Raw genomic sequence first — 16,613 nt, forward strand, 5'->3', positions numbered from 1 at the left:
TCATAAAAATACAACCCAATCGAATAAAATGTAACCTACAGCTACTTCTGCTGGAACTTCTTGGTCAACACTCCAAATCTCTAGAGGAACTACCTGCAACTGCCCTGTCGAATGGGGTGTCCAATACAACAGAAATATGGACATGAGCGAACTACGCTCAATACAAAAGTACAAATACACAAACAAATATGATACATGCATATGACTGGGTATACGAGGTATACACGATATCCTGCTCAGTCTGGGGTGCCAATGAGTATGCAGTATCATCTGGGATTCGACCTATGGGTACATCCACACACTCGTCCACCTACCATAGCGTCAGTCCCTGCCAAAGCGACGTCTCCCAGTGATGGACAAAAATAAACATAGTAGGGCTGAGCGACCCTAAAACACACAGGCTATCTTGAAAGAGATATGACTCAACATGAATATGCACGTGAAACATAAATAAATAATGTAATATGCAACATATAATCATGTATATCTGTTGGTCATCTCAGTCAGTACTTACGTACCTCCATATACTCCTAGAAGTCCCCGCATCTACAGTTCAACACTATAATGCAAAATACACATGCATCATTTATTATGCTCTAAAAACCTGAACTAAGCTATTGCATACTCCTTAATATTTTTAGGGATCCAAAGTTATACCTACGTCCGTCGTCAGGCCGCTGATGACGACTATCCCGCAACTTTGGCACAGCTTCGCTACTACCCAGGGACGCCTTTATATCGCCTGAACCTCGATAACTAAGGCCAAAATCCTCTAAAACACTCAAGAAACGAGAGAGAGGAATCAGGAATGAGCAAGAATGAGGCTCCTCAACCCCATAGTTATAGACGTAATTCGGAAGCTCTGATCCCTCGTTCGGATGCTCCGAACCACCTGATCGGACGATCCGATCTTGCATGCTCGCCACGTGTAATGGCTTCTCGACAAGTGTCCCTGCCAGCCAGTTCGGAAGCTCCGATCTCCCACCCCTGACGTCACCCACGACATCACCATGCTGACCTCATCTTAGGACAGCTGGCCTGCTGGATTTCGGACGTTCCGATTGCAACAGTGGCTCCGAAGTTTAGCATACCTTCCGATCTACACATAGATTGGACGCACTGATCCTAGTTCAGACCTTACGATCTCACCGAAGACTCAGGACCCCCGGGCTATTTTCAAGCGTTCTGTACCATTTTTGAACTCCTTGGATCCATCTGGAAATTCTTTAATCAAGTTTTGCCCACTCTAAACATGGTTACTTGATTAATTACCATTTAATCACTAATTCTGGATTCGAATCACTACACTTCATAATTGATTAGAAATCACAAGGTTGATTATAAAAATAACCCAATCAAATTTGAGATTTTATACTTACATGGACAACTTTCGAGATACACAGAGAATAGATTAGCCAAACTTTAAATCGACTGGGGTTTTTGGTTGGGGAGAAATGGAGCAGAGTCGAGGGTTTCAATTGGGGGAAGATCCGAGAGAGATGAGAGGAGCCAAGAGAGACAAGGGTTTCATTTGGAGAAGAGGCGAGAGAGATGAGAAGCGAGCCGAGAGATTGTTGGAGAAGAGTGAACAAAAGAAAAAGAATTAACTTAATTAGATTTTAAAAATAATATTAATAATTGAAAAATAGAGAAAAATTAAAAATTAATTATATAGGGGGTTTAAAATAAAATTTAGTTGTTGTCAAGTACTAATTTTTTAAAATTTTTACCTAGGGACTCAATTCTAATGAGGTTGAAAAATGTAATTTTTTTTTTATCAAATTTACCGTTTAAAAAAAAAGAATTTATTTAGTTTTAAAAAAAAGAATTTATTTTTATATTAATTTTTTAAAAAAGCCTATAATGATAGTCGGTCGGTCATATTCGGCTGCGTTTGGTACAAAATATTAGGTAGGTTTATGGGTGAATTTTTGTGTAATCCAATGTTTGGTTGGCTTGTTACTAAAACTACCTAATCTACTCTACAAGGGATAAAGTAGTGTTAGGCTTGGTTAATTAAACACTTCCCCCACCTAGTATAATCTATCCCTGGCTTTGTCCTCCCCATTTATTCCACGAATACCCCTTTCCATCTGTTGATACCATTTTCCCTCCATTCCTCCAACTTCTTCTCTGCGTTGACATGGCTGAGCCTTCGCCCACTCATATCCCTGCCGAGCCTTGGTCGCTACACCTCGTAGCAAAGACCCAAACCCTCCTTTCCCATCTCTAAGCCTGAGAGAGAGATGAACCACCACTGGAAACTTCCCCGCCTCTCGTTCCGACCGAGATTGAAAGTTGGCCATTCCACGACAAAACAATTGATTTCGAGGCAAACCATCTGTGAGACCTCGTTTCTAAACAACTAATATCAGACAACAAGCGATAAGTAATCAAGAACCCTATATATACCACTTAATGTGAGACCTCGTTTCTAAACAACTAATATCAGACAACAAGCGATAAGTAATCAAGAACCCTATATATATATATATATTTTTTTTAAAAGGAGGCTCGCGCGCCCGCGCCTACGCCCCGCAAAACCCAGCGCGCCCGCGCCAAAGGAAGCGCGCCCATGCTCATACCTCGCAAAGAGGCCGCGCGCCCGCGCCGTCCCCTCGCCCAGAAATGTTAAGGCACTGTAATAAACTCAATCCAAACCTAAACACTTGCATTAAGAGTATTTGACATTCCAATAACAATACAATAAAGGTTTAGGGAAGAGCAACATTCAATTCAATAGCACCTACATCGTTTCTTACTTACAAAACATAAACGAGAAGTTCGAATGACTAAACATGATCGCAAAACATAACTAGGTTGACATGCTGATTCGACTTCTAAACGAGTCTCACTTCTATCTCTTGCTCTGGACGCTAACCAGGTCTATGCTAACTTGATCCTGCCCTTCCTGTTGCCAAGTACACATACAAAACAAAGCAACAGCCGGATAACCGGTGAGAATGATAATCCCAGTAAAAGTAACATATCAAGTAATGAATATACAACATGCTATCAAACCACATATTCAAGTCGAAGTTATTTTAAAACCAGGATATCGATTCTGATAAACACGGGAGTATTGCTCTGCTTTTGGGATCCCGAGGATGAGATCACGTAACGACTCACCGACTCTCCCAATCGAGGTGGTGCCACGTATCCCACTCCTCTAGACTTTGAGCAACCATAATGAGTATGCTAGCACTAGGCGAAATACTACAACCTAGGCCACTCAATCATAGTTCCCAAACGTCTAACAAAAAGAGTGGTTCTGCCCGCTGAAATCAAAGTAGGCTCAAGATGAATGCATAACAGAAACATAAACATAAGCCACATAACAAAACTCAATCAATCAACAATTACAAGTTCCACGTGCTAGAACAAGTATCAATGCAATATGTGATTTAAAAAGGGGAAACTCGAGAACCAACAGTCCCGAGCTGGGATCGACAGAAATCCCATCTCCAGAAATGATATGACCGAGAAAGACAACTCGATCTAACCAGAATTCACACTTAGACAGCTTGGCAAACAACTGCTCAACTCGCAAAATCTGCAATACGGTCCTCAAGTGCTCTGCATGGTCAGTACGGTTCTTCGAGTAGATAAGAATATCATCGATAAAGATAATGACGAACTCATCTAAATAACGTTGAAAGATACGGTTCATCAAACCCATAAAAACCGCTGGAGCGTTAGTCAAACCGAACGGCATGACTATAAACTCAAAATGACCATACCTCGTTCTGAATGCGGTCTTAGGAACGTCTTCCTCTCGCACTCTCAACTGATGATAACCTGACCTCAGATCAATCTTAGAGTAGACAGAAGAACCCTGCAGTTGATCAAACTAGTCATCTATTCGGGGTAAAGGATACCTGTTCTTAACTGTAGCCTGATTCAATTGACGGTAGTCGATACAGAGCCGCATAGAACCATCCTTCTTCCGAACGAATAGAACAGGAGCACCCCAAGGCGATACACTAGATCTGATGTATCCCTTGGCAACCAAATCCTCAAGCTGCTCCTTCAACTCTCTCAATTCAACAAGTGCCATACGATAAGGAGCTTTTGAAATAGGTTGAGTACCTGGCACTAAGTCAATGCTGAATTCAACCTCTCGAATGGGTGGCAATCCAGGAACATCTTCCGAAAACACATCAGCAAAATCTCTAACCACTGGTAAGTCAACCAAAGCTGGGCTAGATTTCAGTACATCAACCGCATAAACCAAAAATCCTTCTGCACCTCTCTGTAACAAACGAGTCATAGATAACACTGAAATCAAAGGAATTCTAGATCGAGAACCCTTACCAAAGAATTTCCACTCGTCTGCCATTTCAGGTCTGAACCTGACAACTTTTAGAAAACAATCAACTGTTGCCCTGTACTTGGTCAAAGCATCTATACCGACAATACAATCAAAATCTGACAACCCAAGCACAATACAGTCGAATTCTAACAAATTCCCCTCGAAACAAAGTTCACAGTTCCTGACTAGTCGGACAGAAACAATTCCTCCACCCAAAGGTGAAGTAACAGCTACTACTGTAGGCAACAATTCAGTTGGCAAAGCATGCAATAACACATATTTCTCAGAGATAAAGGAATGGGAAGCACCTGTATCTATCAAGACATGAGCAGAATGACCAAAAATCGAACAGTTACCTGCTATGACATCGTCAGGTGCTGCCTGAGCCTGATCTTCTGTCAATGCAAAGACTCGTGCTTGCTGTCTCGGAGGCTGATTTGCACTAGAGCTACCTCCCTGTCTGTTCTGCTATTGCTGGGGTTGGAAAGAGTGCACTGCAGATGACTGCCTCTCCGGCTGAGCTGCAGGTCTAGACGAACTCCCACTCTGAGCTCTATCTCTATTACGTTGAGGGCACACTTTAGAGAAGTGTCCCGGTTGCTGACATGTGTTACAATTGCCGAAGACTCCCACACACTGATCCGGTGAGTGTCTTCCTCCACACTTGCTGCAGTACAAGGATGATGACCCAGAACTCGGTCCTGAACCGAATTGCTTCGAACCACTGAAACTGGACGAACTGTTCCCCTGTCTCTTGAACTGTTTACCTCTTGCCTTGTACTGATCCTTTCTGTTTCCCCCACTGTTTCCACCTTCATACCTCTGCTGTTGGTTCTGATGTTGAGGTGGCTGATTCTGGTACTGAGATGGTTGGTTCTGATACTGCCTCTTCTGCTGAGGTGCCCCCTGATTACCTCTTTGCCTCCACAAGCCTGCTTCTGCTCCCTTTGCGTAATTCATGGCATCCGCAAAGTTGCTAGGCCTATTGGTGTTAACCAACGTGAAGACATCGGGGTTCAACCCGTTGATGAACTGATCTGCCTTAGCTTTTTCATCTCCGGCAATTAGCGGTGCAAAACGCAACAGACTATCGAACTTAGCCACGTACTCTTCAATGTTCAGATTCCCTTGCCTCAGATTTGCAAACTCTGCTCCCTTATCCTTACGATACGAGATAGGGAAAAACCGCTTATAAAACTCAGATTTAAAAAGAGTCCAAGTAACCTCTGTACCTCTACTCTCAAATGCTTTCTTTGTCATGATCCACCAGCTCTTAGCACCACCACGCAGCTGATGAATTACTAAAATGATTCGGCGGTCATCTGTGTAGTCAATGGAATCAAACAACTGATCCATATCATCCAACCAACTCTCACAGTCAACTGGATTTTCTGAACCCATCAACAATGGCGGATTGAACGACTGAAACCTCTTCAGCAAGGTTTTCATAGGAGTCGCTGAAGCATCCAACTGATCAACCTCAGTGCTAGCTTGCTCAGTCGCAGGGATAACTGGTGGTGTGTTTCTGTTTATCACTCGACGAGGACCCATCTGATAATCAAAGGTTAGCACACGAGATATCTCAATCGCTACAATTAGTGCCCTTACAACCGCTTGGAATACCGGATACCAGTCGGTAACAGAAACAGTTATATCTCAAATAGATCATGCTTTATAAATTAAATCACATAACCATGTAATTCAATAATTCTCAATAATAAAGCATGCTCGCATGGAATTAAGTACATAGTTAAAATAATTCAAACACATGCGAGGAGCCAATACACGCAGACTCGATCTACCCGCTCACTCTAGTTCGACCAAGAATCTTAACGCTCTGATACCACTTAATGTGAGACCTCGTTTCTAAACAACTAATATCAGACAACAAGCGATAAGTAATCAAGAACCCTATATATACCACTTAATGTGAGACCTCGTTTCTAAACAACTAATATCAGACAACAAGCGATAAGTAATCAAGAACCCTATATATATATATTTTTTTTTAAAAGGAGGCTCGCGCGCCCGCGCTGACATCAGCGCGTCGCCTACGCCCCGCAAAACCCAGCGCGCCCGCGCTCATACCTCGCAAAGAGGCCGCGCGCCCGCGCCAAAGGAAGCGCGCTCGCGCCGTCCCCTCGCCCAAAAAGGTTAAGGCACTGTAATAAACTCAATCCAAACCTAAACACTTGCATTAAGAGTATTTGACATTCCAATAACAATACAAGAAAGGTTTAGGGAAGAGCAACATTCAATTCAATAGCACCTACATCGTTTCTTACTTACAAAACATAAACGAGAAGTTCGAATGACTAAATATGATCGCAAAACATAACTAGGTTGACATGCTGATTCGACTTCTAAACGAGTCTCACTTCTATCTCTTGCTCTGGACGCTAACCAGGTCTATGCTGACTTGATCATGCCCTTCCTGTTGCCAAGTACACATACAAAACAAAGCAACAGCCGGATAACCGGTGAGAATGATAATCCCAGTAAAAGCAACATATCAAGTAATGAATATACAACATGCTATCAAACCACATATTCAAGTCGAAGTTAATGATATGCATGTCTTTAAAACCAGGATATCGATTCTGATAAACACGGGAGTATTGCTCTGCTTTTGGGATCCCGAGGATGAGATCACGTAACGACTCACCGACTCTCCCAATCGAGGTGGTGCCACGTATCTCACTCCTCTAGACTTTGAGCAACCATAATGAGTATGCTAGCACTAGGCGAAATACTACAACCTAGGCCACTCAATCATAGTTCCTAAACGTCTAACAAAAAGGGCGGTTCTGCCCGCTGAAATCAAAGTAGGCTCAAGATGAATGCATAACAGAAACATAAACATAAGCCACATAACAAAACTCAATCAATCAACAATTACAAGTTCCACGTGCTAGAACAAGTATCAATGCAATATGTGATTTAAAAAGGGGAAACTCGAGAACCAACAGTCCCGAGTATGCTATCCCGCTACGATGACTGCTTTTACCTTTCAATGCAGTAGTTCCAACTCTGGATAAGCTACAACAAAAGGTTTAATCAACAACTAAACAATCCAACAACAAAGGCAACGGTTCAAGGTAATCTCGTTACCGTTCTTCGTCCAATTCTCGACGACCAAATGCTGCTAACACAGGGCTTGACAACTCCAAACGAATCTGTTCAGATACAATCAAAGATCAATTACCATGATCGACTTACAAGCCAAGTTCAACAACTTCAAAAACGGTTCAAATCTCCAAAACTCAAACCGACGGCATAACGGCTATAACTGAACAAAGCGACAACGCAGACAGCAGTTCAATAGCGATATAACCTCATAAAAATTCTAAGACAACCAAAACAAAGCAAACCCATCAATCTCAAAATCCACATTTTCGAAAATGGCTTCCAAAAATCATAACAAATCCGAACGTCGCTCTAATTCAAAACCGACAGATAATAAACGATCAGAACTCTGTAGAGAACAACATACTCGAATCTCAAACGATTCTAACAACATCCAAAAACTAGAATGTATCCGATCGTAGAAAAACTTACGATATAACGGAGCTCTCGCTGCAGTGATCGCTAAACTGCCTTCAGAAATAAATTCCAACGGCCGGATCGTGCTCGGACTGGAATCCCAAAGCTTGGAAAAGCTTGGAGGCATGAGAATGGAGGGAGACGGCTTGGAGGGGATGAAGAAGTCTTTGTCAACCAATTTCTAAGAGTAGATAATATATAAAATCCACAATTTGCGTTTTAGTCCCTGAAAAATCCAATTTTTGCAAAAAGGACCCTGATCAAAATCGAGTCGGCTCGTGAACTCTGTAATCTCCGATTAACTCAAATAAACTCATTTAAGATAAAAATGGGGCGTTACACCATCGGTGTTCAACACTATGGTTTCAGGGATTTTTGTTGTTTCTTGGGATTCAGCGATTTTCAAAGTTTTGAAATCATGGAGGATGCGGGAGTTGCTGAATCGGAGGAGTTGGAGGTGGGAGGGGACAATAAAAACAATTGTATCAGATTCATCGTCACCCATTTTTTTATTCAACAAATTTCAAATTAAAATCCTTCATCCCCCGCTCACACTTTCCGCACTGCCAAATCCCGCAAATTCTCTCGTCGATCCAATTCCGAGATGGGTTTGCAAGGAGAGGAAGAGACGGCAAAAGGGTCGGAAGAGATCCCATTCAAACCATCGATTTTCCGCTAAAATTCGCCTCTTGTTCAGGTTGCGTTGATCGGGTTCGTGTGCTTCTGCTGCCCGGGAATGTTTAACGCGCTGTCGGGCAGGTGAACCCGAAGGCTGCAAACAACGCTAACACGCCGCTCTACTCTACCTTCGCGGTGTTCGGTGTTCTGGGGGGGAGGAATCTACAACATTTTGGGCCCAAAGCTCACGCTTGTGTGCGTCTGCTCCATGTACGTTTTGTATGCCGGATCATTTCTGTATTACAATCATTACGAGCACCAGGAGAGAGCATTGTGGAATTAGATCTAAAAACCGGTTGTTAATTTAATTAGAAATAAGGGTATTTTAGGTATATAAATTATAAACTCTTACTTATTCTTATTTTTTAAAATCAAACCAAACACAATATTATTTTCAACATAAATTACCAATCCCTATCAATCATTTTTTTTTATCATTCATTGACTAATCATTCGATAATCTCATTTCTTGTACCAAACATGGCCTTCAAGTGTTGACTACAATTATGTGAGAGAATAAAGGACATGGGTTTTAATGTGTAATAGCAAATGCAAAGGGGTCATGTTAATATTTAAATGAAATTGAAGGGTGAAAGACTGAAATGTATGTCAGTGTTGAAGAAGAAAGAAGTCACAGTCTTCGTGGATGAAACGTACAAGAAATTCCCAACTCAAACGCAACGCCGACGGGAATATTATCATTGGGTTGGAATAATCCTCTCATCAGTCTCAAACTGCGATTCCCACTTTGGAAGGTCTCAAATATCTCTATCCTTGTTCCGGGTGAAACTATGCATCATCGGGAAATGGGTTTCAGGCGGAGCCTCTCTGTTGTTTCCGTCTTCCTTTATTTGCTGCTTTCTTCGTCCGTTTCTCGATCTTTCCCTTTTCCGAGGAAAGAAACCCACAAAATTGAAGGGCCCATCAAAACCTTTGTGGTGCTAGTCATGGAGAACCGCTCTTTCGACCATGTCTTGGGATGGCTCAAGAAGACGCGACCCGATATAGATGGTTTAACCGGCGCAGAGTTCAACCGGGTCAACGCTTCCGATCCTTCCTCGCCACCTGTATACGTCACCGACGGTGCCGTTTTCATCAACTCCGATCCGGGGCACTCTATCCAAGCCATACGAGAACAGATATTTGGGCGCAACGATTCTTCGGAGAATCCGGCACCTATGAACGGGTTTGTGCAGCAGGCAGAGAGTATGGGAGTTGTGGGGTTGTCAAAAACCGTCATGAGCGGGTTCAAACCGGAACTCGTACCGGTTTACACGGAGTTAGCTAACGAGTTTGCGGTTCTTGACCGGTGGTTCGCCTCGGTTCCGGCATCGACTCAGCCGAATAGGTTGTACGTACATTCGGCCACTTCCCATGGTGCCTCCAGTAATGTTAGAAAGGACCTCGTCCATGGCTTCCCTCAGAAGACCATCTTCGATTCTTTGGACGAAAATGAGCTCAGTTATGGAATTTATTACCAGAACATTCCGGCTACCATGTTCTACTCTAGCCTCAGGAAGCTCAAAAATGTAGTTAAGTTTCATGATTATAGTTTAAAGTTCAAACTTCATGCTAAAAAGGGGAAGCTCCCCAACTATGTGGTCATCGAGCAGAGATATTTTGACGTGGAGGTTTGCCCGGCAAACGATGATCATCCTTCTCACGACGTGGCCTTGGGGCAGAAGTTCGTCAAGGAAGTATACGAGACACTAAGGTCGAGTCCCCAATGGAATGAGACGGCGCTTTTGATCACATATGATGAACATGGTGGATTTTATGATCACGTTCCGACACCTGTTTCTGGAGTGCCCAACCCTGATGGTATCATTGGCCCGGACCCATTTTATTTCGCCTTTGATAGGCTTGGCGTGCGTGTGCCCACATTGTTGATTTCCCCCTGGATTGAAAAAGGCACTGGTATGTTGTTTCGATGTTTTACTTGTGTAGATGGATATCTTGTGCTTGTGACTTGATCCGAATGGTTGCATGATGCTTGTGCCGTGTATAGAATTTTCTGAGATGTAATTAGGAAGGTATGGTTTTTGTGTTGCAAGGGCAAGTGCAAGAATTATTGAGTTAAGGTGAGGAAGAGATGTAAGTGATGGTGGCTAAAGTCTAAGCAACCTTGGAATCTAGGTCGTTGCCATAGTTATTTAAGGTGCATGGTACAAGGCAAGGAGGGCCTTACAAAGTAAGCTGCACCAAACATTTATAATGTATTCATATAAATTGGATTTTACTACAATTTTACGTAGAAAACATAAATATATTTTACAAACTACTTGGCGGGACTAAAACTTCAATCATCTAGATTATTGCAAAGAAAATGGAGAAAGAGTGGGGACTGTTAAAGAAGAGATCCCGGGGATCGTTCGATATTGAAGCGAAAAAGAATGAAGAGTGGTTTACATAGTGCAGGACTTCAGGTTATGAAAATTTATTAAAGCTTTTGGGCTTGGCATGATTGGGTTAGATTTTGTTAAGCTAGGCTATGAGTTCTTCTTTAGACCTGAGATCAGAGGGTTGTTTTTTATTTAACTGGATTTCATTTAGGCGTAATATGGCATAAGGAGTGACTTGCGCCATGCCAAAATCCACGTGCTTAGGTGTGCCTTTTTCAAGGGCTGTGCCTGGCGTTGCCTAATCAGTGCGCCTAAGTGTGCCTTTTGAAACGGCGCAGACAGATACAGCCCTTTGACAACTGTGGTGGTGTTAGATAGCCTAGGGAATAAAAGTGTAATCATGTCCAGAAATTTGGATGGCAAAAATAATTCCTGCGCTGTGCTTGCTCCACTTGAAAGCCCAACATATATCATTTGGCTTGAACTATTTCAAAGTAAGTTTGTTTTTTTCTTTTCAAGTTGTTTAACCATATAATATTCAGAAATAACTATTTAAAATTATTTGTAACACCATCAGTTTTTTCGTCATAATTTTTTCGTGAAGATCATAATACTACTTTAGAATTCTCATTTTTCTATGTATCACAACAAACCAAAACACCATTTCAAAATTTCAAAATTATGTTTTTAAATCTCTAGTCTCTGCTAAAAAACCTCTGAGTTGAACAGAGTTGAAAACCTACCTAATGGTACCTATGTGGCTTCTAATGGGAGATTGGCAAAATTGTTTTGTTTGTCTGGTTTCATGCAGATTGTTAGAGTTCGATGTGATTAACTTGTAGCTTAAACATGATAGTACTTTTGATATATTCTTATCTACCATGACTTTCGAGTTGCATTCAAATGCCAATATTATTTAAATCTTATCATGTTGAAGTCTATAATATCTTTTTGACTGATGTTTTCTTGGGAGGTGGGATGTCTTCTACAATGTAAATGTATGTGTAAACTGTAAATGTATGTGTAAACGTGATATAAAATTATACCATTCTTCTGTAATCAAGTGATATATTATTAGAATATTCTTTTTCATCCCTTTTAGTGTGACCGAGAGATCCAACCATAACAATGTAGATACAGCTTAACTTGGGTATTGCCTTGACCCTCAAAATTTTCAACACTGGTACAGTACATTAGGTCATTTGTTTAGAGATTTATCAAGAATTCAGGATCAAGACAATGCATTTTTCTGCTACTTTATTTGCTGTCTTATAGAGGAAGAAATTTTTATGCTAAAGTAAAAAACATTGGAGAACTGAGCCAATACCTCCTCTGCACCAGTTGAAAGTATTTTACTGTGGAATCTGCAATTTTATCTCTTAGGATATGCTTATCCTTCCTAAGCTTCCTCTTGTCATATTGCACTATCATCATTTAATCAATGGTTCTGTCCTAGATGAGAAATCTGCACGTCATTTATTAATAATGAGGGAATTGAAAACAGATTTTTTACTTGTTTGTCTTCCCGAAATAGACAGCTTATATTGTTTGAACAATGGTTGTGGATGGATGAGTTGAGGTCTTGACGAGAACATACCTGCCCAGAGTCACGGTTAACTGAAAAATTACTTCTAATCTGCATCATGCAAGGAAGTAATCTTATTTTAATAAAGAATGATTTTCTAGAAGTGTCTTCTTTCTGTTCTTTCGCTTGACTGTATTGCTCAATAATTATTTGCTGATTCATAATTCTTTCCGGCAGTGATTCATGAACCAAGTGGCCCAACCCCAGATTCACAGTATGAACACTCTTCCATACCTGCTACTGTGAAAAAGCTGTTTAATCTTAAGTCAAACTTCTTGACTAAAAGGGATGCATGGGCTGGAACCTTTGAGAACTACTTCCACATGCGTGATTCTCCTCGTGACGATTGTCCAGGTATTTCCTGTCTTTCAATGAATCCTTGTGTTTGTATTTGTTGTTTGTGTGCATGTTTTGGTATTATCTGCAGTCAGGTGAACACACATCTGTGTTTATCACTATCACGTAACTATCACGGGGTAAAAATGATTGCAGCGCTTGTTTATGGACTAAATGTGAATGGCTTGTTATATTTAATGAATGCTTGCTTGTTTGGCAACCTGCAATCATTTGGTGGCATTTCTTTGGACTTTCTATTATTTATAATTCGAAAGTCTTGAAAATAGCCTTTAATATATTTTTCAAAAATGTGTTTGGAATGAAAATTTTGAAAGTCTGTGTATTTTATTATTTAGAAATCGGTTTGCTTAACTGCATTAATTTTATTTTTCGACTTTCATATTTTATACACCGTTACACACTATATTACTGTATATTATATTATCAATATCCATTTGCAAACGCCATTTTGTTTTAAAAACTCTTTGTCAATTGTTCATGTTAGATACGAAGAACAACTGCAATTAGTATACAATTTTTATGGAAAAAATATTGTGTTGCAACATTGCCACACAAAGCAGAAAATGAATGTTCATTTTTGGAGAATCTTCCATTCAAACCTTTTCATTGCATGATCTTTTTGATGGAATTTGATGGCATCATGTGACTAAAAAGGTGAAGAAAGAATCTGGAGGGAGTCCTCTGAATTCGAAGTTTGATGAATCCTTGTGGCCAATTTTTTTTTATTCTTTTGGAAATATGCAACTAATATAACTAGAAGCGAGCAATAACAGTTAAAAAAGTAGGATGCCTCTTGTTTTTAACTGTTTTGCACCCACGATGAAAATACAACTTATAAGGTGTTTGGATTGCTTCCAAAAAGTGTTTTTGAAATTTGTGAAAGGTAGTGTTTGGATTGCTTATAGGAAGCACTTTTGAACTTTTTCAAGGAAAAACTCAAAAGTGTGAATTTTGTAATTAAAAGATCAAAAGTGCCTCCTAGAAGCAAATCCTAAACACTACCAAAGGAAAACTCAAAAGCACTTTTTGAAAGCAATCCAAAACAATACCTAAATGTGATAGTAGAAGTGATTTTTTGGCCAGAAACAATGCCACGTGAATGGATTATTATGTGTTGGCTTCTACTGGAGATTGTGTAGATAAAAATACTGAAACAGTTCTTGTTGTTGGCTTCTTGATGGTCGAACCATGGATTTTATCTTCAGGGTTAAGACTTAGGAATACTACGTAGTAGTTCTTCTTTGTTGTAATGAAGTGAATCCTGTCATGGCATATTGTCCATTTTAAACTAATGATCACTATAGTTACACGACTACCTTCCGTGACAATCAACTTGTAGTTTGAGTTGTGACTTTGGCTCTATTATACTGGTGTTTAGTGTTTTAAGTAGCCACCGAGTTGCTTTGTTTTCAAGCATGGAACTTGCATGGTCACGAAACATACGATTTCTTATTTTTTTGTCTTCCTTCAGAAAAACTTCCTGAAGTTGAGATGAGTTTGAGGCCATTTGGACCAAAGGAAGATGTAGAACTATCTGAATTCCAAATCGAAATGATTCAACTTGCATCACAGCTCAATGGTGACCATATACTGAATACCTATCCTGATATTGGAAGAAGCATGACTGTGGGTGAAGCTAATCAGTACGCTGAGGATGCAGTGAAAAGGTTCTTGGAAGCTGGAAGAGCTGCTTTGAAAGCTGGAGCGAATGAATCCGCCCTTGTTATCATGAGGCCTGCCCTCACTACTCGCACGGAAGTTGAAGTTGGTGGCCGTTATCACGATTCTAGTTGATACGATTGCTTTTCTTGGTCCCCATTTTTGTACATAAACTACGAACAAATACGATGTTGTATTATGTTTGAACTGCAGAAGGTGGAAGCTGATGAACAGTGAAGAATATGATATGTTGTATTGCATGAACCTGAATTGTATAATCTATACGTCAAAGAAATGTGGAGAGGTGACTTTCTTGTGAGAATTGGATTCACAAATTTATTGGTATACTTAGAAGTCTTGGCATTTTGTCTTCTTTCATTTGCCTATCTTCTAAATTTTGTCAACTAGTACATTCTATTCACTTTTGTTCCTCTGTCAGTGACCAAAATGCTTCTGCGACGCATATGGAGTTTAAATACAAACGAACCACGGCAGCTGTCACAGGGGTTATGCAATGCAGCGGACAATTGCTATTTTTTTCAATCCTTGTGTAGGTAGACTTGCATGCAGTCAAGCTCATCACCCTCAAAACATTTTTTTATCGCACGTGTGTTTGAATATATTCTGAATTTAACTAACACAAAGTCAAACAAGTAGAGGAACAATGTACGAGTGGGTGTGTTGCAGGCGTGTCAGACACGTGGCATGCTAAAATGTGAAAAAAAAAATCTAATTTCTAAATCAAACGAATATAAGCTCCGGTTAAGCATCGAAAACTAAGGAAAATAATAGTTGGCCTTCAAATTAATTAAATAATCTATTTTTTTTATGTCAAACACAATGGCACACGATATTTACAGGCAATCTGACAAACCTTACACGTGTATATATGAAGCCTCGTGTAACTCATGATCATATAAACGAAATACAATGCAGAAAACTAAGTGAGAAACAAGAGTACCTGCCTTGCCAACCGTCGCGTCTGGATGAAGACAAGTGTAACTATCACATTCAAGCACTGTTTGAATGCCACTTGGTTTTACATGCTTCCAAGTGTCCTAAACTACCTAATAACCATCCAAACAATCAGAAGACGCCACATACATGTTTGAAAAAAAAGTCGAACTCGAGTTGACTAGGTGCACCCTAACCAAGCTCAATCTTGCCAACACTTTTCTGCATCAAACCATCCCCGAAATGAAATGTGCTAACTTGTTTATATATTTGACCAACTCTAAATGCCTAAGTTATGCACCAACACAACTAGGTGTTAGGCATCGACACTTAGCTTCAAGGCACTCTACGTTCATGGCATGAATCCGAGCCAACCGATGCTGCATCCACTCGGAAACACACCATGACGCTTCACGCAAACATGATGGCTCAAATATTACTTAGGCAATCACGGATGTAACAGACCTCCCCCACTCGATGAACTCCACGTCCTCATTGGGGCAGTGACCAATCCTTTTGATTCTAAGCACTTCTCAACGGCACCTTCAAATTGTCATGATTTTACATTCCTTTCCCAAGTCGCATCTTCATCGGCTTTGCCTTCCCACTTAACCAAGTATTTTTGTTAAGATATATATATATTGAGTTTTGCTATGATGAGCAACAGAAGTGCTCACGGTGTTTGTTCACCATAGCAAAATTGTATATATACTATACAAATGTATGTGTTATACACACAGGTATTTTTATATGTTATATGTATATATTGATTTATATTTATATAATTAATTCGTACATATATGTATGTATGTATTATTATTATTTTTATTTTTTTTTAGGGGAGTGTTTTTTACACTCCAAAAATTGTTGATCATGCTCCATCTTCTATATGCAATTTATAATTAGACAAATTTGTCCTTAAACTAACTTTTCTTATATTTTAAATTTTTTATTTACTTTAAAAAAAACTCAAAATTCAATATTTTTTTGTATATAAACAACTAAAATTTAATATTTTAAAAAAACTATCATAATTTTTTATCATATCTAAATAAAATAAAGAATATCAAAAAAAATATTTTAATCTAAAAATGTGATATTATAAATATTTTATATCACATTTTAATATGAACACAAAATATTGGTAAATCGTAAACTCACAAAAATGTAAATATTGGGATAT

The 16,613-nt window shown here is 39.8% G+C and overlaps 1 protein-coding gene across 1 annotated transcript; it reads left to right on the plus strand.

The window, feature by feature from the left end:
• The first annotated feature begins 9,160 nt into the window (after positions 1–9,160).
• On the plus strand, positions 9,161–14,821 carry LOC140889273 (non-specific phospholipase C1). Its single transcript, XM_073296988.1, has 3 exons — positions 9,161–10,450; positions 12,638–12,814; positions 14,289–14,821. Exons 1-3 carry the CDS (start codon positions 9,325–9,327, stop codon positions 14,609–14,611), a joined length of 1,626 nt encoding a protein of 541 aa, XP_073153089.1. The 5' UTR covers positions 9,161–9,324; the 3' UTR covers positions 14,612–14,821.
• The last annotated feature ends 1,792 nt before the right edge of the window (positions 14,822–16,613 follow it).

Source organism: Henckelia pumila, chromosome 3, assembly GCF_033568475.1.
Source record: "Henckelia pumila isolate YLH828 chromosome 3, ASM3356847v2, whole genome shotgun sequence".
Lineage (NCBI taxonomy): Eukaryota > Viridiplantae > Streptophyta > Magnoliopsida > Lamiales > Gesneriaceae > Henckelia > Henckelia pumila.

Bases quoted from the DNA above. Each gene is read 5' to 3' on its own strand.
- LOC140889273 (XM_073296988.1), top strand. From the start codon at position 9,325: ATGCATCATCGGGAAATGGGTTTCAGGCGGAGCCTCTCTGTTGTTTCC. The intron at 10,451-12,637 runs GTATGTTGTTTC...TCTTTCCGGCAG, and splicing joins CTGGATTGAAAAAGGCACTG to TGATTCATGAACCAAGTGGC. The intron at 12,815-14,288 runs GTATTTCCTGTC...GTCTTCCTTCAG, and splicing joins TCCTCGTGACGATTGTCCAG to AAAAACTTCCTGAAGTTGAG.